Source organism: Oncorhynchus keta, chromosome 16, assembly GCF_023373465.1.
Source record: "Oncorhynchus keta strain PuntledgeMale-10-30-2019 chromosome 16, Oket_V2, whole genome shotgun sequence".
Taxonomy (NCBI): domain Eukaryota; kingdom Metazoa; phylum Chordata; class Actinopteri; order Salmoniformes; family Salmonidae; genus Oncorhynchus; species Oncorhynchus keta.
Window position 1 is genome coordinate 12027382 of NC_068436.1, and position 25894 is coordinate 12053275.

Consider the following 25894-nt stretch of genomic DNA (forward strand, 5'->3'; position numbering starts at 1 on the left):
ACATGATCTCTACCCCAAAGCCAAAACACAGTTGACATGACATCAGTTTGTTTTCTTTACCATTGAGAAGAAACGGTTGGCAGGATGCTGCTTGATGTACAACCGCAGCAAAAGCTGCAGGCGCTCACAGGCCCCGTTTTAACTGGCAGCTGCCTCTAATGGGACCAGGGACTTTGGAATGTAGGTGGACCCACTGCAGTGTTCGGTACAGGCTTCTTCCCTCACTGGCATGTTGTGCAATGACTGACTGATTGACGAACTGACTGACTGACTGACTGACTGACTGACTGACTGACTGACTGACTGACTGACAGCTCCTATATTGGATCGCGGTATGTTTGATGCAAATCATTGTTTTGGTTCACCCTGTTCTTCATGATGTGTGGTAAGAGGAGCCTAACCTGAAATGTACCAAGGGTATCAGTTAACAATAATCTTGGAGCATTTTGGGGGGGAAGAAAAACACACACGTACACATTTTAAATACTTTATTTGAATCCACAAATTGCATTACATTAAGATGGATAAAAACTATTTTAAAGGTCTTGGATACAAGAGCATTTTAAGGATACAAAAAGCACCTTCTCCACAAAGCAAGGCTGCCAGTAACAGCTGAAACAGAGCAGTACTTCGGCCAGTTGCTTTGCTCTCTGCAATCTGAAGGCCACTCACCATATGTACGTGGCCGAGACTGTCAAATACTACTGTCACCAACTTGCACTTATATCCAAGGCTGTCCAAGCGTGATCTGAGGGGCTGGTATTTGAGAAACTTGTCAGCAAAGGCCCGGCTCCATGTATCCATCGAAATGAACAGCCCACCTCAAATCAGCACCTCCCTTTGGGCTCGCCCCACAGCAGCAGTAACTAGCTTATTCTGCATACAGGAAAACACGCTGTCAACTATATCAAACCAGGCTATTCTGACGAGAACATTTGTATGTGTGCTGTCTGTGAGACCACCTGTCTTACCTCAGTAGCTACCAGGTCGACAAGGCAGACATGTCTAACAATGTACAAGTATTTCTATGAACGGCAAACATTGACAACATGTGCACCAGACTTCTGTATTTTAACTCGGGGTGGTTTGAAGGATACCAGAGTGCTAGGTTGTATTTTGTGGGTAGAATAGAACAGGTGTTGACCTTACCGTGAAAGGCTTTCTTACAAGCCCTTCACCAACAATGCAGTTTTTTGGAAAATTAAGAGTTGAGAATATATTAACTAAATAAGTTTTAAAAAGTAATACAATAAAATAACTAATGAGGTTATATACCGGGGGTTCTGGTATTGATTCATGTGTGGGGGTACAGTTTAATCGTGGTAATTGAGGTAATATGTACATGTAGATAGTGACTATGCATAGATAATAAACAGCTAGTAGCAGCAAAGTTAAAAAAAGGGGGTGTTCAATGCAAATAGCCATTTGATATTATCTGTTCAGCAGCCTTATGGCTTGGGGGTAGAAGCTGTTAAGGGGCCTTTTTGGACCTAGACTTGACGCTCCGGTACCGCTTGCCGTGCGGTAGCAGAGTGGACAGTCCATGACTAGGGTGGCTGGAGTCTTTGGCCATTTTTAGGGCATTCCTCTGACACCGCCTGGTATAGAGGTCCTGGATGGCAGGAAGCTTGGTCCCAGCTATGTACTGGGCCACAAGTACCACCCTCTGTAGCGCCTTGCGGTCGGATGCCGAGCAGTTTCCATACCAGGCGGCAATGCAACCAGTCAGGATGCTCTCGATGGTGCAACTGTAGAACCCCTTGAGGATCTGAGGGGCCATGCCAAATCCCCTGAGTGAGAATAGGCGTTGCCGTGCCCCCCTCGGTCTGTCTGGACCATGACAGTTTGGTGATGTGAACACCAAGGAACTTGAAGCTCTCAACCTGCTCCACTACAGCCCTGTCAATGATAATGGGGGCGTGCTCGGCCCTCATCTTCCTGCAGTCCGCAATTATCTCCCCTGTCTTGATAACATTGAGAGAGAGGTTGTTGTCCTGGCACCACACCGCCATGTCTCTGATCTCCTCCCTATAGGCTGCCCCATCATCGTCAGTGATCAGGCCCACCACCATTGTGTCGCCAGCAAATATATATATATATTTTTAATTTTACCTTTATTTAACTAGGCAAGTCAGTTAAGAACAAATTCTTATTTTCAATGATGGCCTAGGAACAGTGGGTTAACTGCCTTGTTCAGGGGCAGAACGACAGATTTTTACCTTGTCAGCTCAGGGATTCGATCTTGCAACCTTTCAGTTACAAATCCAATGCTCTATCCACTAGGCTGCCTTCCTACCCCAATGTAATGATGGTATTAGAGTTGTGCTTGGCCATGCAGTTTTTGGTGAACAGGGAGTACAGGAGGGGACAAAGCAGGCACCCCCCGAGGGGCCCACATATTGAGGATCAGAGTGGCAGACCCGCTGCCGCCCACCCCTACCACCTGGGGGCAGCCCGTCAGGAAGTCCAGGACCCAGCCGCAGAAGGAGGTGTTTAGTAACAGGGTCCCTAGCTTAGAATTTTGTATGTGGTGTGGGATTTTTCATCATGTTGTGTTCTTGGTGACTCTTAACTCCCAAGAAACCGTACAGTGTTGTTATAGACTGTCATTAATCATACTAGGTGTGTTTTGTTATGCATCATTCAAGACTCTGGAGGTGAACATACCCAACAATATATATGACGTCATGGCTGAGAATAAAACGCCCCAAGGACAACAACAGCAACACAATACCAAGTCAAAGATACAATGGACAGAACTGCAGATTATACAGCAAGCAGAGTTAGTTGAGAAAGTCAAGACAAGTATGTTAAAATCATGTTTTAAATCATGTAGCCCTTTACACTCGTACCTGTATACAAGTTGAAAATGGCAGATTTGGGCAAGCGCCTAAATTGGAACATAGTGGCTGTTTCAGTAAGGGTTCTGTCTCTGCGCTTCACAGCGCTGTATGGGTTTTTATTGACAGCCATTCTGAACTTGAGCACCACTCGCAACAAAAATTTGCCGCCATCCCTTCCAGTAATTGGGCAACTTTTGCACATTTTTTGTTGTCCATGTCAGGGGAACTGCTGTAAATTAAGAGGACTGGATGTATTTTGAAAGATGAGATGTTGAGGATTATAATAAATACCGCTTTGATGTCATACAAGCAAGCCACACACCTGTGAGTCCAAATGTGCAATTCACCTTTCCAAATCAACGTTTATGATCACTATGTATGATGTACAGTTGCAAGATGACGTCATATCCTGGGGTCTTCTGAACAGAATGAGCCTATGTTTGGTTATTGTGAGAGAAAAAAATGACGCATCACACGCACCTGAATGCACCTAAATTACGATCGTTTTTTCTGAATTTCCTTGTGAAAGCCTAACATTGTAAGATCGTATTTTATAACAGCTAGTTATGTTGGCAATGGAACAACCTTTCAGATCGTGCCCACCTGACCTTGATTGCGATTTATAATGGCCCGTTTTTGGATTGCGTAAACAACAACAGTAATTGGGTGATTCTGCAACTACAGGAACTTCTATCGTCCTCAGGGTCAATTTTTGTGTTTTTTTTATTTATTTATTTATTTTAAACATGTTTTTTTTCATTATATGTTAAGTTCACACTACCATCATCCCAGATTTTTTTAACACCTCTCAATCTAGTACTTTAGCTATTTCCCAGATGCATTTTATACCTCAATTTCACTGTTTTGCCCTTGTCCCAGACCCAGACTTTTGAGCTTCCACTATGTTTTTCTACGAGAAAACATGAATAATTACACATTATGTAATGTTATCTTCTAGAGAAAGAGTCAAATAAATCAAATCTATATCAATATGTGAGGTGAGTATGCCCTTTATATTGTTATTTCTACTAAATATACCTGTCCTTTGGTAGGGGTGTCATTTCCACCATTGAGGGCAAATTCCTCTATTTAGTTTCTGTCTGTGAACTCTGGAATCTTAATGCTTAACAATGGTTGTTGTTCAAAATGGTTGCAATAAAATATTGTTTTCCTACATTTTTTTTTTGACATAGATGTTATTTCCACCACACCCATATTTTTAGGTAAATTTGTATATTATGTGTAACTTATATTGATCTACTTGTTTAAGATAGGGAAATCATATGGTTGTTATCATAATCTCACAAAATGGTTGGATGGAAATATCTTATTTTGTTATGATAAATAAATATTTTCAGTTGTCACAAAGGCAAGTCCATACATTCAGGCGTTGTGTTGAATTATTAATTTTAGGAAAACCTTAAAAAGCACTTAAAATAATGTTCAATGCAAGACAAATGTATAAGAAATGTGTTATAAATTAATTGTATAATACTTAATGTTCAACTGAAATGGATGTTTAATGGCTGTCTGAGACAAATGACAAAAATATATACATTCCTGAATAGTACGATCACAGCGATTATCAGATATTATTTCTAAGACAAACCAAAGACAATTATAATACTGGTAAAATGTTTTTTTCAATACATTTTAATTTCTGAAATCTTGCATGACCAAAGTGCCCGAAGTTGCAGAATCACCCAATTGTGTTATGGCGGGGATTCAGAGCTGTTTTCCAAACTAAATAACGACAAGTGAGCTTGTTCCTCTTTGGAGAGGTGTGTGTCCACTTGGAGACACCAGTTAATCTTCTCATTCAAACCTTTGTAATGTTTGTCTTGTGTTGCATCTACCCCACATTTTACAGGAATAGCCTTATCATGTTACTGAATGTATCCAGAGTATTTTCAGATTTCTATTTCGACAAAAGTGGCAAAGTACACTATATGTAAAGTGCACATAACATCAACAGTGTAATGTTTGGATTCAGTCTTGAGTCAGGTGAACTGTTGTGTCCTCACCTTTGGTCTAATCATTTTCCTATTACCTCCAAACTGTTCATTAACCATTTCTAAAATGGTTATGCATTTTCATACTTCTTCTCTAAGAAACATTTCAAATTAGCCCCTATCCATGTAGGCCAATTCCCACACGGGTAAAAGGTGAAAGCATTTGGTTCAGTATTATACTGTAATAACCAATTAAGACGGGCTGTATATCATTCACTGTGGTTCCAAATAAGGGAAAAGCAGTCTGACATGTTATGTTATCAGCACTCTGTTCGAGCTGCTTAGGCATAAGGGGAAGTACAAGTATGCCTGAAACTGCAAGATAACAGTTGGTTGTGTTTTATGATAAATTAACCCATATTGTCATGTTATTGCACATACTTTGCTTCCTGTGTGTCCCAGCAGCAAACCTGTAACTCCTATAGATCCCTTTCCTCCTTGTCACTTTTGTGACAGTTTTTTAGCTGAAGTGGCAATAAGATTTGAAGTCAAGACTTTATACATTGTTTCCTGTACAATTCCAGCTATCATATCTATGCCCTCTCCTACAGGACTGACATTCAGCAGGAACACATGGGTGGTTTGGGAGTTCTCATAGTTATTCTCATTTTAACAGAAGGGTTCTATGTACAACCATATATCATATTTCCCAGCATGCAGGGTGATTTTCAGAATGGTTTGTTTTAATGTGTTTTTGCATATACAGTAGAAGTCGGAAGATTACATACACCTTAGCCAAATACATGTAAACTCAATTTTTCACAACTGCTAGTATTTCCTTCAAATTGTTTAACTTAGGTCAAACGTTTCGGGTAGCCTTCCACAAGCTTCCCACAATACGTTGGGTGAATTTTGTCCCATTCCTCCTGACAGAGCTGGTGTAACTGAGTCAGGTTTGTAGGCCTCCTTGCTCGCACATGCTTTTTCAGTTCTGCCCACACATTTTCTATAGGGTTGAGGTCAGGGCTTTGTGATGACCACTCCAATACCTTGACTTTGTTGTCCTTAGCCATTTTGCCACAACTTTGGAAGTTTGCTTGGGGTCATTGTCCATTTGGAAGACCCATTTGCGACCAAGCTTTAACTGATGTCTTGAGATGTTGCTTAAATATATCCACATAATTTTCTTTCATCATGATGCCATCTATTTTGTGAAGTGCACCAGTCCCTCCTGCAGCAAAGCACCCCCACAACATGATGCTGCCACCCCCGTGCTTCACTGTTGGGATGGTGTGCTTCGGCTTGCAAGCCTACCCATTTTTCTTCCAAACATAACGATGGTCATTATGGCCAAACAGTTATATTTTTGTTTCATCAGACCTAGAGGACATTTCTCCAAAAAGTACGATCATTGTCCCCAAAGTACATTCAATCCATAGTCTGGCTTTTTTATGGCAGTTTTGGAGCAGTGGCTTCGTCCTTGCTGAGCGGCCTTTCAGGTTATGTCGATACAGGACTAGTTTTACTGTGGATATAGATATACTTTTGTACCTGTTTCCACCAGCATCTTCACAAGGTCCTTTGCTGTTGTTCTGGGATTGATTTGCACTTTTCGCACCAAAGTACATTCATCTCTAGGAGACAGAACCCGTCTCCTTCCTGAGTGGAATGACGGCTGCGTGGTCCCATGGTGTTTATACTTGCGTACTATTGTTTGTACAGATGAAAGTGGTACCTTTAGGCGTTTGGAAATTGCTTCCAAGGATGAACCAGACTTGTGGAGGCCTACCATTTTTTTTCTGAGGTCTTGGCTGATTTCTTTTGATTTTCCCATGATGTCAAGCAAAGGGGTAATGAGTTTGAAGGTAGGCCTTGAAATACATCCACAGGTACACCTCCAATTGACTCAAATGATGTCAATTAGCCTATCAGAAGCTTCTAAAGCCATGACATAATTTTCTGGAATTTTCCAAGCTGTTTGAAGGCACAGTCAATTTAGTGAATGTAAACTTCTGACCCACTGGAATTGTGATACAGTGAATGATAAGTGAAATAATCTGTCTGTAAACAATTGTTGGAAAAATGACTTGTGTCATGCACAAAGTAGATGTCCTAACCAACTTGCCTAAACAATAGTTTGTTAACAACAAAATTGTGGAGTGGTTGAAAAACGAGTTTTAATGACTCCAACCTAAGTGTATGTAAACTTCTGACTTCAACTGTACCCATTGATTGGGTGATACATTTTATGCTACACAAAGATAAATAACATTGGATTAGTTAAAAAAATAATAATAATCTGTTAGTAGTTGGACTTATTGCATGTGTTACTGAGATGCTTGCTCCAGTTTGAATACTGAGACTAAATCAAGGATCTGATCTTCCCTACCCTGGCAATTTTGTTGAATGCAGGTTGCGGTTGATTTAAACAATTCCACTCGTTGGATATCGTAACTCTGGCTCGATTCCAATAGCAATTACACATCACTTTGTGAGCCAGAATAATGTGACTTGCAGGCCTGACGTGGCCTGTAAAGCAAAGGTTTCCTAACACAACTGTAATAGGGTTTAACTAAGCCCGTCAACAAGTGGCCTTACCATAGACAGATCTCTCCATAAATAATTTGATTTTAAAGGCCTCCATTCATGGAGGGTTCTAAGAATAACCTTTATATAATAAAATGGTTCTTAGTAGAACCATATACAAGGTGTTCTATGAAGAAACCTACATGGTAGACCCTCTGAAAAGGGTTCTACCTAGCACCAAAAAGGGTTCAGAAAAACTGAAAAACACTATATGGTTCTACTAAGCACACATTTGTTTAAGAATGCATGTAAACATTCTCTTTGAGCTCAATTCCCTTTGATTTGACAATGTTCCCAGAGGGATTTTTTTCCCCATCTAATTTCACCTCTGTTCTCTTATACAAAGGTGTTGAGAGGTTTCAGAAACAAAGTGCCTTGCGGTACTCCATACAACAGGTTTCTCTTAAGGTTTGCCCTGACTCTATCCTTTTTTAAAGGGGAAAACTAATGATTGATCTTCACACGGTGAAGGTTTTATGTGTCCATAAAAGGAAGTTGAGCCCCATTATTTGGAGGGGGAAGCGAGTTCTCCTGAAATGCAATGTTCTGGAGATTGTTCTGGTTTAAACATAACTTGGCGGCCGGCCCAACACACACAAACACACAGCTTTTTCATGTTTGAATTAAGTCAAAATAGGGGGTAATATTTTTCCTTGGAAGATCCAGATTTTCCATGACGGGAAAGGCATAGAGAATAAGTTACAGTACTCATTCATTTCAAGCTAGCAATATGAGATCTCAGTAAAAACCGGTAGATTCCACTATAGTGTGCTTACACACACACACACACACACACACACACACACACACACACACACACACACACACACACACACACACACACACACACACACACACACACACACACACACACACACACACACACACACACACACAGGAAAAGTAACCTCTGTAACAATGCCTTTAGAGTGATTGCATTGTTGATAAGCCCCATCAATGAAAAACACCTGAGATTTAAATGGGTACCATGTGGAGTATGTTGGTGAGTTATCATGACTGTGAACTTTGTTTATTCTTCTTTCTTTCTTTTCAGCTTTCCTTCATTCCCCCTACCAGCCAGTGTACACGGCCACAAAGCACGGGGTGATAGGCTTCTCCAGAGCCATAGCGGTGAGTTCTAATACCCCCCCAAACCTCTCCTCGAGTACACCTAGCCGTTCCACATACAGTGCCCTCCGTAATTATTGGGACAGTGAAACACTTTATTCTTCTTTTGGATTTTAAATCAATGACTATGGGGTTAAAGTGCAGACTGTCAAATTCACTTATGTGTATTAAAGCAGTAAAAAGTATAGCCTACCAATTGGCTTGTCGCAGTGCTTGAGGCGTCACTACAGACCTGGGTTTGATCTCAGGCTGTGTCACAGCCGGCCGTGACCGGGATACCAATGAGGCGGCGCACAATTGGTCCAGCGTCGTCCGGGTTAGGGGAGGGTTTGGCCGGCCAGGAATGTCCTTGTCCCATCGCGCTCTAGCGACTCCTTGAGGTTGGTCGGGCGCATGCACGGTCGCCATTTGTATGGTGTTTCCTCTGACATATTGGTGCGGCTGGCTTCCAGGTTAAGTGAGCAGTGTGGCAAGAAGCAGTGCAGCTTGGCAGGGTCATGTTTTGGAGGAGGCATGACTCTCGACATTCGCCTCTCCTGAGTCCATACGGGAGTCGTAGCGATGGGACTGTAACTACCCATTTAGATATCATGAAATTGGGTAGAAAAAGAGGTAAAAGTACAAAAAAATGTGGTCCCATATTCCTAGCACGCAATGACTACATCAAGCTTGTGACTCAAAAAATGTAATGGATGCATTTGCTATTTTGTTTGGGTTGTGTTTCAGGTTATTTTGTGCCCAATAATTTTCGAGTCACTTTTATTGTAAATAAGAATAGAATATGTTTCTAAAGACTTCTACATTAACGTGGCTGCTACCATGACTACGGATAATCGTTGATGTAGTCATTGTGAGCGATTAATATGGGAACAAACACTCAACTTTGGACTACCTTAATAGACATACAGTATGTAATCCAAAACCAGTACACCTGATTTAAGTAATGAAGGTCTTGATGATTAGTTGACCAGTTGAATCAGATGTTGTACTAGAATACGTGATATGTTGTACTAGAATACGTGAATGGCTGGGGGTACTCCAGGAAAGGCATGGAAAACACTGGCCTAGACACATTCCTTTTCCCTGAGTGATTACGCTTGACCGTGTTCGGACATGTTTGTGCTCATCTTTCTCACACACACACACACACACACACACACACACATAACACATACATACACACTGGCACCTTGCTCCTTTCACAACCACACACACACATAACACATACATACACACTGGCACGTTGCTCCTTTCACAACCACACACACACACACATAACACATACATACACACTGGCACGTTGCTCCTTTCACAACCACACACACACACACACCCTGACACGTCTGTGTTCCTTTCCTTTCCCCACGCAGGATGCAGCCGAGGTGGAGAACTATGGTGTGAGGATCAACACGCTGTGCCCTGCCTTCGTGGACACCCCACTCCTGCGCTCCGTGGAACACGAGGACAACATGGGCAAGTTTGACAAGTTCAAGGACGACTTAAAGAGGAGCGTGCACAAGTTCGGGGTGCTTCAGTGAGTTCCTATACATGTTGTGTAGAAGTTGCCTCGTTTCCCTCCTCTTTCACTCATTACCTATCACTTTCTTTATTACTCAGATTTACAGGAAACCTATGTGGTGTATATAGGATACTGCTTCAGATTAATGTATACAAGTGTTGGTTATACCTAAACAAGTCAGCACAGACCTAGAATCAGCTTACCCTCCCCACATGGCCCCGCGAAACCACCCAAATACTAACTCCATTCTACGACATCAAGTAATACAGTATCTGGAGTAGCAAAGCCTCCCTTATCAGTGTCCATTTCCTCCTTAAATCCTCCCTCCACATAGTATGTGTGGGAGGCCATGGAGGGTGTTATACCTCCTCGGTTTCCCTGTCTTATCTGGAGAGAGGAGAGAGGGGGCCTTGGAAGCTTCCTGGTGTGGTTGTGTCTTGTCCCCTCTCTATGTCACTGTGTTTCGGGTGCTTTGCACGACATCAGATAAGGTTTTCTACTTCAGAAGCAAACGGCGGTGGAGATATACAGATACAAACGTTGAGGGGTATTCTGAGGAAAGACTTAACTAACTTTGTCAACATTTATTTGAAATGATTAAGTTTGCTGCAATATGCATCCGAAACATGCAAAGACAAATATTGAGAAATACAGTGTGTTTGAGATAAGATGCACTTAAAATCATATGCAGGCCAAGTTTTGTTATTTATATCAGAATGCACTTCAGTCTTGAATGCTTACATTTACCAGCTCAGCTGCTTTAAAGTACAGTATTTCGTAATACCTTGTCCAAGCTGTTTGGCCTGGGGCAAGGCGATGTGATAAATCTGTTGGCTACAGCGTCAAAAAGAGGCCTTTTTAAATGTTGATCTTGTATCTCTTTCAGCCAGGAAATTGTTGAATTAAGTTACATCATGTTTCAGGAATTCTCTGATAAAATCATGAGGGCATTTTACAACCTAAATTGTTAGCCAGTCCAATTCAATCCATAAAAACCTTCAGGAATTGAAAGAGAATGTATGATCATGGCCTCTCTCTTTCCTGGGTCGTGTTCATTAGACACCAGGCGGAAAACAACCGAATGAACCAGGGAGGAACTATCTGGACACTGTGTTCCCTACCTAACACGACCCTGTTATCTCTATCTCTCAATCTCTATCCCCAGACCGTCGCTGATCGCAGAGGGAGTGTTGCGCCTGATAACTGATACCGGTCTAAACGGCGCCGTGATGAAGATCACCTGCTCTAAAGGGATCCACTTCCACACCTACGAGCCCCTGTCCGCTTGAGAGGAACAACACGGAATACCGTCGGACTTCTGTCACCCACCCAGACAAAGGAACTTAAAGTGGTCGGAGTATGGAGTCATTCAGAAAGTAAACCCATGTGTATATGGAATTGGTTGAAATGTAGGCCCATTGAATTAGGAATTAGAATAGTAATTTAATGGGACCTCTATTTGTATGCCTACATTGGATGTAACCAAGATTCCAGTAGTCTTACTTAATAGGTGTGAACAAAGGTAGACAAAGAGGGTTTAGTTTTTGGGTTTCTCTCATCATAGAATCCTCCAGTTGATTTGACTAGTATGAGAGACTTGTTTCTCTCATCATAGAATCCTCCAGTTGATTTGACTACTATGAGAGACTTGTTTTCCTCATCATAGAATCCTCCAGTTGATTTGACTAGTATGAGAGACTTGTTTCCCTCATCATATAATCCTCCAGTTGATTTGACTACTATGAGAGACTTGTTTCCCTCATCATATAATCCTCCAGTTGATTTGACTACTATGAGAGACTTGTTTCCCTCATCATATAATCCTCCAGTTGATTTGACTACTATGAGAGACTTGTTTCCCTCATCATATAATCCTCCAGTTGATTTGACTACTATGAGAGACTTGTTTTCCTCATCATAGAATCCTCCAGTTGATTTGACTAGTATGAGAGACTTGTTTCCCTCATCATATAATCCTCCAGTTGATTTGACTACTATGAGAGACTTGTTTCCCTCATCATATAATCCTCCAGTTGATTTGACTACTATGAGAGACTTGTTTTCCTCATCATATAATCCTCCAGTTGATTTGACTACTATGAGAGACTTGTTTCCCTCATCATATAATCCTCCAGTTGATTTGACTACTATGAGAGACTTGTTTTCCTCATCATAGAATCCTCCAGTTGATTTGACTACTATGAGAGACTTGTTTCCCTCATCATATAATCCTCCAGTTGATTTGACTAGTATGAGAGACTTGGTACACATTGACTGCTGTATTTATTTTATTTATTTAACGAGTCGGCTAAAGAAAATCTTATTACCCAATTATGAAATGGACATTTTATCAAAAAGCACAATATGTGTTTACAATTCTACCAAATAACTGTACTTTATTTATGATACAATAGCATACTTTATTATCATAGAATATGTGAAAATTGTATTTTTGTTGGTTGTCAGACAATAAACTTTGACACCTTTCCTCTTCTCATTCCCTTGTTACATGACTATGTACGTAACACAGTATCTGTAACACAGTAATGCAGGTTTAGCTGGCAGAAAGAGGACTCCTGAGGGCTGGGGAGTTGTCAGCACACTACCTAGCTGAGCATGTTGCCGTTGGGCTAAGTATGTTGCCGTTGGGAGTGTCCACCTCACCTCCACTACCATGCAGTAAAACAGGCTTTGACGAGAGGACAAGGAACTATGTAAGTCATGCATGTAGACAGACAGACAGTTTTTATTTATTTTTTCAATCCTTTGCTGCTTTGAGTTAATTCCAGGATGTATGCGTGACAGGAATTCACATCTGGAAATCCCCCCCTCCTCCCGCCATCCCTCTCCCCCCGCCCGCCCTCCCGCTATCAGCTGCAGTCTGTGTTAACTTGTTTACCAAACAGGCTTTCAGAGAGATCCTACGACCAGGAAAAGAGAGGGGTGGAGAGAGCGAGCGGCACACATGTGATATGGGTCACAGAAGGTGAAGGAAGATGCCTGATACAAACCTCATCAAAGGAGGAGCGTTAGAGAAAATAAGAATTCCTCAGAACAGGTTACCTCATTCAAACTGAGACATTGATTGTGCATGTGTGCCATTCAGAGGGTGAATGGGCATGACCAAAGATTCAAGTGCCTTCGAACAGGGTATGGTAGTAGGTACCAGGCGCACCGGTTTGAGTGTGTCGAGAAATGTAACGCTGCTGGGTTTTTCGCGCTCAACAGTTTCCTGTGTGTATCAAGAGTGGGCCACCACCCAAAGGACATCCAGCCAACTTGACACAACTGGGAAGCATTGGTGTCAACATTGGCCAGTATCCCTGTGGAATACTTTCGACACCTTGTAGAGTCCATACCCCGATGAATTGATGCTGTTCTGAGGGCAACTCAATATTAGGAAGGTGTTCTTAATGTTTTGTCCAAAACTATGAAGTAACACATGTGAAATCATGTAGTAACCAAAAAAAGTGTTTGTATACCTACCCTACCTTGTCACAACACAACTGATTGGCTCAAATGCATTAAGAAGGAAATAAATTCCACAAATTAACATTTAACAAGGCACATCTGTTAATTGAAATACATTCCAGGTGACTACCTCATGAAGCTGTTTGAGAGAATGCCAAGAGTGTACAAAGCTGTCATCAAGGCAAAGGGTGGCTACACTCAAATATACAATATATTTTCAAATCAAGGCTACGGCTATTTTGATTTGTTTAACACTTTTTTGGTTTACATGATTCCATATGTGTTATTTCATAGTTGGCCTCAGACGTTTTCTCTCTCAACCTGGCCATGTCTGATATACTCACCTGTTTGTCCAGTCTGATGTTTATACTCCATAATCACATCCTGAATGACTTCCAAGAGGATGGTGTTTTATCTCCATAAGGGTTTCATCCTTACTGGTCATCCTCTGTTCCAGTGTTGTATCTGTGCGGAGCGCTACCTGGCGGTGGTCTACCCAGTAACCTTCCTGAAGTACAAACCCCTCAGGTACAGGGTGAGGTGTTGTGCTGTCGTCTGGCTGATGGCGCTTGGGAAGATGAAGGGATGAACAACATGAAACTGAGGGCCTTCAGGACCATTTCAATGATCATGGTGTCTATGGTTGTCACGTACCTCCCACTGGTTCTTCAGTTGATCATTTATCGTTTTATAAAACAAGTGGAGTGTACATTTGGTGTGTCCATTTGTTTCTCTATCATAGTGGTCTTTGGGTTTGTGCAGCCCCTTCTCTGAGAAACTGCCCTGTATCAGGAGTCCCTGAGGAGATCGTCCTTAAAGAAGCTACATGTAGCATTTCAACCTATTAGCTCTGAAAGGCAATGATATATCTCTAGCAGTAATGAAATGAAATTATATAATTATATAAACATTGTCCCTGACACCAGGGTTGCCAAATTTTTTGAACTTTTCCAAAATACCCAGGTTTGACAGAAATCAGAAGGAAATGGGCCAGAAATCTGGAATCCTCCAACCAAGATTTCTGGAAAACCTGGTAATTTTTGGAAAGTAACCAGAATATTGCAACCCTACATGTGATAGAGACCAACTCAGGGAACTTGTGGGAGATTGATCCCTGGCCGAGTCATACCAAAGAATGTATGGTACCAGATGTTTCTCTGCTCGCTCCACCATTTCCTGTCTGCTAAATAAGTAATAGTTTGCCTAATTTGTACCATCTAAACCACCGTGAAATATCTTTTCAATAACCAAAACTATTGTATTTTCAGCTGTTTTGAAGTAAAAGATGCAAAAACAAAACTTAAGGGAAGCATAGAAATAACGCACATAGAACAGATCTAACGCTTCTTAGCCTTTCTATGTGAATTTGGTCGGGTTCTCAAAAAGTTACATATTGCAGTTTTAAAAGGATAGATTGATGCTAAGACCCTGTGATAGACCAGAGTCCTGTCCAGGGGGTGTACTTGTACATCAACCTGCCTCACGTAACAGAAGAGAGACTCCTGCTCCTATAAGCCGTTTTGGCTTGCATAAAATCAAGGCTCGTGCAAGACTACTTATACAATGTGATACAATACAACACACCCATGCTAAGTAGGATAATGTGTCTGCCTAATTATGTCATAGGTCCTTATTAAATGGAGAGATGGGTGGAATGGTATAGTGATGGAATGTGTGAGTGTGTGTAAATGTTCTCTCTGCTGTTGTTGGGCTTCTAGGCCATATGTAATGATAGGGTGGCTACATTGACTAGGAGCTGGGTACGAACTTTATAGTTTCAATCATATAATTAAGATAACAACACCGGTCATAAACCTATATTTACATCTACCTCCCAACCCCTGTGAATTAGACAGGATGTTCTCTCTCCTGTTCAAAACTCACATTGTGTTCAAATGACGCACGCAGCGGTTTACTCAGAATGGCATGTACCCATGATGTATTCATCACACTGTTGAGTGCAAACAATACAAATGTCTAAAGTGCATGTGATAATATGGTATTTCCGTGTATCAGGGTGTTGAATTAAGTTGTACAAGAAGAAGGTTACACATCCTAATATGGTCCGTGATGTTTCCTTTTTGTGATGGTGTGCAATGTCAATCACAGCCACAACCACGCCTTAAAAGGAGCTGTTCAGTAAAAACATATTTTCATGTTTTTGTATGCTATTTCCACACTAGGTAAAGGTAAAAATAACACTGAAATTGTGAAAATTATGATAATGCCATTTTTGTGTAAGAGCTGTTTGGAAACAATGCCTGGAGTTTCAACCTGTTCAGGTGAGATCTAACTTTTGGGCCATATCATGATTATAATAGACCAATGACTTCATCTGGTTAAAGGGGTGGGTTCTAGACCATCCTATCAGCCAATCAGGGCTATATATGTAAATATATTGTGTATTTGTTTCCTGATGCCCACGTGATCAGACTGAGCATTTCAAGTGTGAAAGTTGATTCAGGGAAATTAAATAGTTATTTTCACTAAATAAACACACAGTGATTTATTAGACATACAGTGATTACTTAAAAACAACATGACAAAGACTGCATGGGGACTTTAAACACATGTCATTAGTCCCAGCTTCCCACTGCACAGAGGATAGGAAACTCTGTCACCACCGATAAAATCTACTATAATTGAGAATTTCAATAAGTATTTTTTCTACGGCTGGCCATGCTTTCCACCTGGCTACTCCTACCCCGGTCAACAGCACTGCACACCCCACAGCAACTCGCCCAAGCCTTCCCCATTTGTCCTTCTCCCAAATCCAGTCAGCTGATGTTCTGAAAGAGCTGTAAAATCTGGACCCCTACAAATCAGCCGGACTAGACAATTTGGACCCTTTCTTTCTAAAATTATCTGCCAAAATTGTTGCAACCCCTATTACTAGGAGGGGAGACTCTTGACCCAAACTGCTACAGACCTATATCTATCCTACCCTGCCTTTCTAAGGTCTTCGAAAGCCAAGTTAACAAACAGATCACCGACCATTTCGAATCCCATCGTACCTTCTCCGCTATGCAATCTGGTTTCAGAGCTGGTCATGGGTGCACCTCAGCCACGCTCAAGGTCCTAAATGATATCTTAACCACCATCGATAAGAAACAATACTGTGCAGCCGTATTCATTGACCTGGCCAAGGCTTTCGACTCTGTCAATCACCACATCCTCATCGGCAGACTCAACAGCCTTGGTTTCTCAAATGATTGCCTCGCCTGGTTCTGCAACTACTTCTCCGACAGAGTTCATTGTGTCAAATCTGAGGGCTTGTTGTCCGGGCCTCTGGCAGTCTCTATGGGGGTGCCACAGGGTTAAATTCTTGGGCCGACTCTCTTCTCTGTATACATCAATGATGTAGCTCTTGCTGCTGGTGAGTCTCTGATCCACCTCTACGCAGACGACACCATTCTGTATACTTCTGGCCCTTCTCTGGACACTGTGTTAACAACCCTCGAGCTTCAATGTCATTACATCTCTCCTTCCGTGGGCTCCAACACTACTCTTAAATTCAAGTAAAACTAAATGCATGCTCTTCAACCAATCGCTGCCTGCACCGGCCCGCCCGTCCAGCATCACTACTCTGGACGGTTCTGACTTAGAATATGTGGACAACTACAAATACCTAGGTGTCTGGTTAGACTGTAAACTCAAATTCCAGACTCACATAAAACATCTCCAATCCAAAGTTAACTCTAGAATTGGCTTCCTATTTCGCAACAAAGCATCCTTCACCCATGCTGCCAAACATACCCTCGTAAAACTGACCATCTTACCGATCCTCGACTTCAGCAATGTCATTTACAAAACAGCCTCCAACACCCTACTCAACAAATTGGATGCAGTCTATCACAGTGCCATCCGTTTTGTCACCAAAGCCCCATATACTACCCACCACTGCGACCTGTATGCTCTCGTTGGCGGGCCCTTGCTTCATACTCGTCACCAAACCCACTGGCTCCAGGTCATCTACAAGACCCTGCTTGGTAAAGTCCCGCCTTATCTCTGCTTGCTGGTCACCATGGCAGCATCCACCCAAAGCACGTATTCCAGCAGGTATATCTCACTTGTCACCCCCAAAGCCAATTCCTCCTTTGGCCACCTCTCCTTCCAGTACTCTGCTGCCATTGACTGGAACGAACTACAAAAATCTCTGAAACTGGAAACACTTATCTCCCTCACTAGCTTTAAGCACTAGCTGTCGGAGCAGCTCACAGATCACTGCACCTGTACATAGCCCATCTATAAATAGCCCAAACAACTACCTCTTCCCCTACTGTATTTCTTTCTTTATTTTGATAATTTGCACCCCAGTATTTCTACTTTGCACACTCATCTACTGTCAAATCTTCAATTCCAGTGTTTTAATTGCTATATTGTAATTCCTTCGCCACCATGGCCTATTTATTGCCTTTACCTCCCTTAGCTCACCTTATTTGCTCACATTGTATATAGACGTATTTTTCTACTGTATTATTGACTGTATATTTGTTTTACTCCATGTGTAACTCTGTGTTATTATATGTGTCGAACTGCTTTGCTTTATCTTGGCCAGGTCGCAATTGTAAATGAAGACTTGTTCTCAACTTGCCTACCTGGTAAAATAAAGGTGAAATAAAATTACATGTTGGCTCAGAGTCAAAGGTGTAAAAGTGGAATTCCCCAACCTGCTTTGAGAAATGCATACACCTCCAGGTTTTTAAAGAATGCTCCTGGTGAAAGGGTTTGTTCAAATACCATTGCCTCGCTCTGTCCCAGGTACAAACATGCGTCCTTAGTCCTGATCTTACCCAAAGACAAATGTCTTTTAACCGTCTATTGTGTTCTCATTGTGACAATATTTCCTGGTCACAATGCGTCATGGTCCCTGACTACCTCTGGAGGTGGTCGGAAGATCTAATCACAATCTTTTAATCACCAACAACTGTGGGTACTGTCATAATATGGACAGGATCAGGACAAAGGTTAGAAACAGGTATAAACAGGGCTTTTGAGAAGTATGGCTCAATGATTTAATTAGTTATTTAGAGAGAGGTTTCTTTCCACAGAGCAGCCCGTGAATGCTTTTCATTGAGTACAGCTCAGCATTAAACACCATAGTGTCCACGAAGCTCATCACTAAGCTAAGGAACCTGGGAATAAACACCCCCCTCCGCAAATGGATCCTGTACTTCCTGACGTGCCGCCCCCAGGTGGTAAGGGTAGGCAACAACACTTCTGCCCCGCTGATCCTCAACACTGGGGCCCCTCAGGGGTGTGTACTTAGTCCCCTCCTGTACTCCCTGTTCACCCACGACTGAGTAGCCAAACACAACTCCAACACCATCATTAAGTTTTCTGACGAAACAACAGTGGTAGGAATGATCACTGACAACAATGAGACAGCCTATAGGGAGGTCTGAGAACTGGCAGTATGGTACCAGGACAACAACCTCTCCCTCAATGTGAGCAAGACAAAGGAGCTGATCGTGGACTACAGGAAAAGGCGGGCTGAATGGGCCCCCATTAACATCGACGGCGCTGTAGTGGAGCGGGTTGAGAGTTTCAAGTTCCTTAGTGTCCACATCACCAACGAGCTATCATGGTCCAAACACACCAAGACAGTTGTGAAGAGGGCACGACAAAACCTTTTCCCCCTCAGGAGACTGAAAAGATTTGCCATGGGTTCCCAGATTCTCAAAAAGTTATACAGCTGCACCATCGAGAGCATCCTGACCGGTTGCATCACCGGATGGTATGGCAACTGCTCGGCATCTGACCGGAAGGTGCTACAGAGGGTAGTGCGTACGGCCCAGGACATCACTGAGCCCAAGCTTCCTGCCATCCAGGACCTATATAATTGGTGATGTCAGAGGTAAGTCGCTTTGGATAAAAGCGTCAGCTAAATGGCATATATTATTATTATTATTATTAGAGGAAAGCCCATAAAACTGTCAGTGACTCCAGTCCCCCAAGTCATAAACTGTTTGCTCTGCTACCATACGGCAAGTGGTACCGGAGCACCAAGTCTAGGACCAAAAGGCTCCTCAACAGCTTCTACCCCCAATGCCATAAGACTGCTGAACAATTCATAAACATCTCCACCGGACTATTTACATTGACCCCCCCTCCATTTGTTTTGTACACCGCTTCTACTTACTTCTACTTAGTTGACAGTAAATATTTTCTTAACTCTTCTTGAACTGCACTTTTGGTTAAGGGCTTGTAAGTAAGCATTTCACGATAAGGTCTACACTAGTTGTATTCAGTGCATGTGACGAACAAAGTTTGATTTGATTTGATGGGAATATGGCCCTGTCTTTACTATTATTCTACAATGTAGAAAGTAGTCTAAATAAATGAAAACCCTTGAATGAGTAGATGTGTACAAACATTTGACTGGTACTGTATATTATGGTGGTACCAATCCTTCCACTTTGCTGTGTATATAATTTCACAATGGGTGTGATACAACACACCCATTTCCTGGTTATTCTGTCCTGCTTCCGGGAATCTTCATATCCAGAATTGTTGGCACCTTTGATAAAAATGAGCAAAAAAGACTGTATAAAATAAATAATACAACTACTGAGCTATATTGATTGCTCCATACAAATTGGTAAATTATATTATTTGATACTAATACAATTGCTCAGAGAAAGAGATTTTGTTTAACAAGTATTCTTTTAAAAAATCAACAAACAAATATAGGGGTCAAAATAATTGACCCCCATGTTTTCAGTAGCCTCCCCTTGTGAGGATAACAGCAATGGGTATTTTTCTCAAATGTTTTATGAGATTGGAGAACACAAAATCTCTTTCTCTAAGCAATTCTATTAGTATCAAATAATATAAGCTCGAGACCTCAGCTGAATCTGATAATGAATGGTGTGGCTGTTCAACAAGTTGAGGAGACTAAATTACTTGGTGTTACATTAGGTTGTAAATTGTCATGGTCAAAACATATAGATTCAATGGGTGTTAAAATGGGGAGAGGTCTGTCCATAATGAAGAGATGCTCCGATTTTTTGACACAGCATTTCAAAAAGCAAGTCCTGCAGGCTCTAGTTTTGTCCGATCTTGATTATTGTTCAGCCATGTGGTCAAGTCCTGCAAAGAAAGACCTAGTTAAACTGCAGCTGTCCCAGAACAGAGCGGCACGTCTTGTTCTTCATTGTAACCAGAGGGGCTAATATAAATACTATGCATGCCAGTCTCCCTTGGCTGAGAGTTGAGGAGAGACTGACCTCATCACTACTTTTTAGAAGAAACATTTATGTGTGGAAAATTCCAAATTGTTTGCATAGTCAACTTACACACAGCACTGACACACACACTACTTCACCAGACATGCCACCAGGGGTCTTTTCACAGAACCCAGGTCCAGAACAAATTCAAGGAAACATACAGTATTATACACAGCCATGAGTGCATGGAACTCCCTTCCATCTTATATACTGTAGCATAAGTAAACAGCAAACTTGGTTTCAAAACACAAAAAAAGCAACACCTCACAGCACAGTGTTACGGAGTCTAGTTGATAGGTAATCGACTAGCCGGACTGTTCCCCGGACTCCAGTTGTAGCCATTTGTACAATGCACAAACAAGGCTATTGAACCTGACATTGGTGTCTGTCGTTATTCCTTTATCTAACATATCATACTGAAACATGGTATCAGACGTGGCTCGGAAAACACACGTTTGTTATTTTTGTAGCTAAGTACAGTATAGGCGCAGTTACGTTCCATATGCGAACACACGCCGTTTCCTACTCACAATACTGATCAACTCGTTGTTAGCTGCCTAGCTAGCATCACTACCTATATCGATGACTGAAGGCAAAGAAATCTCATATTCCATTGCTATGGCAGCGAACATTCCGCCACCAAATCCCATGGTTCTCACAGGGGACTGGAATACTAATTGGGACAACTTCAGGGATGAATTCGAGGACTATGCGCTGGCGACCGGTCTACATGAGAAACCCAACGAGGTACAAGCAGCAACTCTGAGGAGTTTAATGGGCAGCGAATGCAGGCATATCTACCGGCACAATCTCACCCTCACAGCACGTCAACAGTGTGATGCAAAGGCTATATTGGATGCATTGGAGAATTACTTCAAACCCGCCAGAAACGTCATTTATGAGCGGTTCGTTTTCGGAAGCTGTAAACAGGAAGAGGGTGAGTCAGTACACAACTTTGTAACCCGTTTGAGAGAGAAATCCGCCACTTGTGAATACGGGGGATTGAAAGATGAATTGATTCGTGACAAAATAGTGCTGGGAATTGCAAATGAGGATACACGCCGGCGTCTACTGAGAGAGAGGGACTTATCATTAGTAACTGCCATTGAAATGTGCCGCACTGCTGAAGTCACTGACATGAGAATGAGAGCAATGGAAATCGAAACCCCACGCTCCGACGTTGATACTGTTCACGCTGTTGCTAGGCAGACATTCAGACTAAACCAATCGAGGCAGAGCAAATCACCACGAACGATGAACACAGAGAGCCCCGTAGCATGTAAATACTGTGGGAATACACACACACGTGGCAAAGAGCACTGCCCTGCCTACGGAAAACCATGCAGAGCTTGTGGAACTAATAATAATTTTGCAAAAGTGTGTCTCAAAAGCAAAAGAAGGGTGAGTGAGGGCAAGATACACTGTGTTGATGATGTCATTCAATGTTCAGAGCTGAAAAGTGAAAGTGACATTTACATGCATGAATCCATTGGGGCTGTACACTCAAGAGGGAAGAAATGGTTTGTGACACTACGATTACACAACAAGCAACAACAATGTCAACTGGATTCTGGTGCTACATGCAACGTAATGAGCTACAAAGACAAAATCAATCTGGCACCTGACACACATCTATTGCCCAGCGATACTAGACTAAAGCTCTACTCAGGAGAGCTAATGAGCTCTATGGGCACCTTTGAGACCGAATGTGTTATTCGGGGACGCAAACACAAGCTGGAGTTTGAGATTGTAAAAACCAGTCAACATCCTCTCCTCTCAGGCTCTACATGCGAACGCCTGGGACTGATGCAGTTCACTGTACCAAATGACCTGTATTCTGTATTCAACATGCCCGTTGAATCTGTGCCTGGGGAGGTACACTTTGAAGTGGATGAGAGCATCACTCCAGTCCAGTGTGCTCCTCGCAATGTGCCCATTGCAATGAAAGTGGCTGTGAAGGCCCAGCTGGACAAGTATGAGGCCGATGGCCACATGACATCTGTGACTGAACCAACTGACTGGATCAGCAATATGGTCATAGTGAAAAAACCAGAGAAGCTGAGGGTCTGCATCGACCCAAAGCATCTGAACCAAGCACTGAAACGATCCCACTACATGCCGACACTAGAGGATGTCCTCTATAAGCTTCCCAAGGCCAGGATTTTCACCTTGGTGGATGCCCGAGATGCATTCCTTCAATGCAAGCTGGATGAAGAAAGCAGCCTCATGACTACCTTCTGGACTCCCTGGGGTCGGAAACGCTGGCTCAAGCTCCCGTTTGGTGTCTCGGTGGCGCCTGAGATATACCAACGTCAGCAGCACGAGTTACTGGCTGGGCTCAAGGGCATTGAACCCATCGCAGATGATGTCCTGATCGTAGGCTGTGGTGACACAGACGAAGAAGCAGTACGCGACCACGATGTGAAGCTCCTGGCACTGATGGAGCGCTGCCGATCAGTTAAGCTTCGCCTTGGCCTGAAGAAGCTGCAGTTCAAGGTGAAAGACGTCCACTTCCATGGCCACATTCTCTCAGCAAAAGGCCTGAAGCCGGACCCAGACAAGATCAGAGCGATCCTCGGCATACCAAACCCGTCTGATGCAAAAGGAGTACAGCGTCTCATCAGCTTTGCAAACTATCTTGCAAAGTTCATGCCACACCTATCAGCAGTCTGTGAGCCTCTGCGCCGGTTGCTGGACAAAGACACACCATGGCACTGGCTACCCAAGCACGAGGCCGCAGTGCAGGAGATGAAATCTCTGGCTTCATCCATGCCAGTGTTGCGCTACTACGACGTCATGAAGCCTGTCACAATCCAGAGCGACTCCAGCCAAAGGGGACTTGGATACTGCCTTATGCAGGAAGGCCAGCCCGTTGCGTTTGCCTCGAGAGCGCTCACCCCCACCGAACAAAACTATGCACAAATTGAGAAAGAGTGCCTCAGAGTGTCTTCTCCTGCCAGCGATTCCATCACTACTTATATGGGCGAGACCTGGTCATCGCTGAAACTGACCACAAACCACTCATTGCCATATTCAGTAAACCTCTCCTCAACGCGCCCAAGAGGCTTCAAAGCATGCTCCTGACTCTGCAAAACTACAGCCTGAAGGTAATTTACAAGCCAGGACCAGAGATGTACATCAGCGACACACTGAGCAGGGCAACAACACAATGTACAGGCAGAGGCACTGTCTATCAGCGGCAGGCCATCTGTTCGCTACAGCAGGAACAACAAGATGTTCAACAGATCAATCAGGCAGACTACTTAAACGTCACAGATCACCGCCTAGCCCAGATAAGGCAACACACTGACAAGGACGAATGCCTACAGTCACTGAAGTCCATGGCTCTCGCAGGTTGGCCATACCTGAAAGAGGAGACACCTTTCACAGTGAGAGAATACTGGACCTTTCGAGATGAGATCAGCGTGCAAAATGGCATCTTGTTCAGAGGTCAGAAGGTCATTATTCCCAAATCACTACGTCCAGAGATGCTTACCCGCATACACTCCAGTCACGTTGGAGGTGATGCATGCTACCGCCAGGCTCGTGAAACATTATACTGGCCAAACATGCAAGCAGAAATTAAAGACTTTGTCAGCAACTGTACCACATGCAACGAGTACGCCATGAACAGCAAAAGGAAACCATGATGTCACACGAACTGCCCACAAGGGCCTGGCAAATCGTCAGCATGGACTTATTCAGCCACAGACAAAAGGACTATCTTCTCATCGTTGATCACTACTCTGACTTTTGGGAAATTGAACTGCTCCCTGACTTGTCTGCAGAGACGGTCATAAAGCGCTGCAAGGCGCAGTTTGCAAGGCAAGGTCAGCCTGACAAGGTAATCACGGACAATGGCCCACACCACTGCACAGTTCAAGTGTTTCGCCTCAGAATGGGAGTTTGACCATGTGACCTCCTCTCCAAGACACCCAAAAGCAAATGGCAAGGCAGAATCAGCTGTCAAGATTGCAAAAAACCTGTTAAGCAGGGCCTTGCGCGACAGCAACGACCCATGGAAAGAGATCTTACAGTGGAGGAACACACCCACTGAAAACATGGACAGCAGCCCAGCACAACGCCTTCTGTCCAGACGTCTGAAGACTACCATCCCCGTAGCTAACAAGCTACTTGAGCCCTGCGTCATGGTTGGCGTCACGGACAAACTGCGTCACAGAAAGCAGCTCGCTAAGTGCTTCTACGACCGGACTGCTCGGGACCTACCAGAGCTGGAGGTGGGTGAAACGATAAGGATGAAACCGCTGCCGGGAGACCACACAGGACTTTGGAGGCTGGGCACATGCCTGCAGAGAGTTGCACCACGTTCTTACCTGGTGGATGTTGGTGGCTCCCTCTATCGTCGCAATCGGGTGGATCTGCGTGTAGCAGAGCAGACAAACCAGAACACGCCATACACTCACCTAGATGAGCTGGATCACAGTCCAGGCCTAAGGGTAAGGGGTGCAGAATTGAGACATGGGCCAACTGAAGGTGAGGCCTGACTGTTAAGAATTTAATGTTTGCACTTTCTATTGAAAAGGATGATGTTACGGAGTCTAGTTGATAGGTAATCGACTAGCCGGACTGTTCCCCGGACTCCAGTTGTAGCCATTCGTACAATGCACAAACAAGGCTATTGAACCTGACATTGGTGTCTGTCGTTATTCCTTTATCTAACATATCATACTGAAACACACAGCCCCTCTCCCCCATGTGAACTACTTTATGTGTGTATTTACTGACATGTACAGTATGTGTAACTGATAAACACACTATATGTTAATGTTTTTAAATGTATGTAAATTGTAAACTCCTTTGACTGTAATGTCTTTTTCATTATATGTCGGACACCAGTAAGACTATCTGTCGCCATCATCGTTGACTAGTGGGGATCCTAATGAATTAAAATCTGGTTTTATGTTTTCAGTGGCCCTAGGAAGAGTAGCTGCTGCTTTCGCAACAGCTAATGGGGATCCTCATAAAGTAACCCAAAATGAGAGGCCTCTCAAGTGGTGCAGTAGTCTTAGGCACTGCATCACAGTGCTTGAGGCATCACTACAGTCCCGGGTTTGATACCGGCGGCGGCGCACAATTGGCCCAGCGTTGTCCAGGTTAGGGGAGAGTTCGGCGCCTGCAATCTGATTTCTGTTGTCAGTTGGATAG

At 43.1% G+C, this 25894-nt stretch overlaps 1 protein-coding gene across 2 annotated transcripts in view; it reads left to right on the plus strand.

Moving 5' to 3' along the window:
* LOC118395496 (15-hydroxyprostaglandin dehydrogenase [NAD(+)]) overlaps nucleotides 1–12515 on the plus strand; it is a 28559-nt gene extending 16044 nt beyond the window's left edge. For both annotated transcript variants that reach the window (XM_035789316.2, XM_052464685.1), the window contains exons 5-7: nucleotides 8436–8512; nucleotides 9880–10043; nucleotides 11194–12515. In XM_035789316.2, the coding sequence (XP_035645209.1) occupies nucleotides 8436–8512; nucleotides 9880–10043; nucleotides 11194–11317 (365 nt within the window). In that variant the 3' untranslated portion in view covers nucleotides 11318–12515. The remainder of the gene's footprint in view (nucleotides 1–8435; nucleotides 8513–9879; nucleotides 10044–11193) is intronic.
* Nucleotides 12516–25894: the final 13379 nt, after the last annotated feature.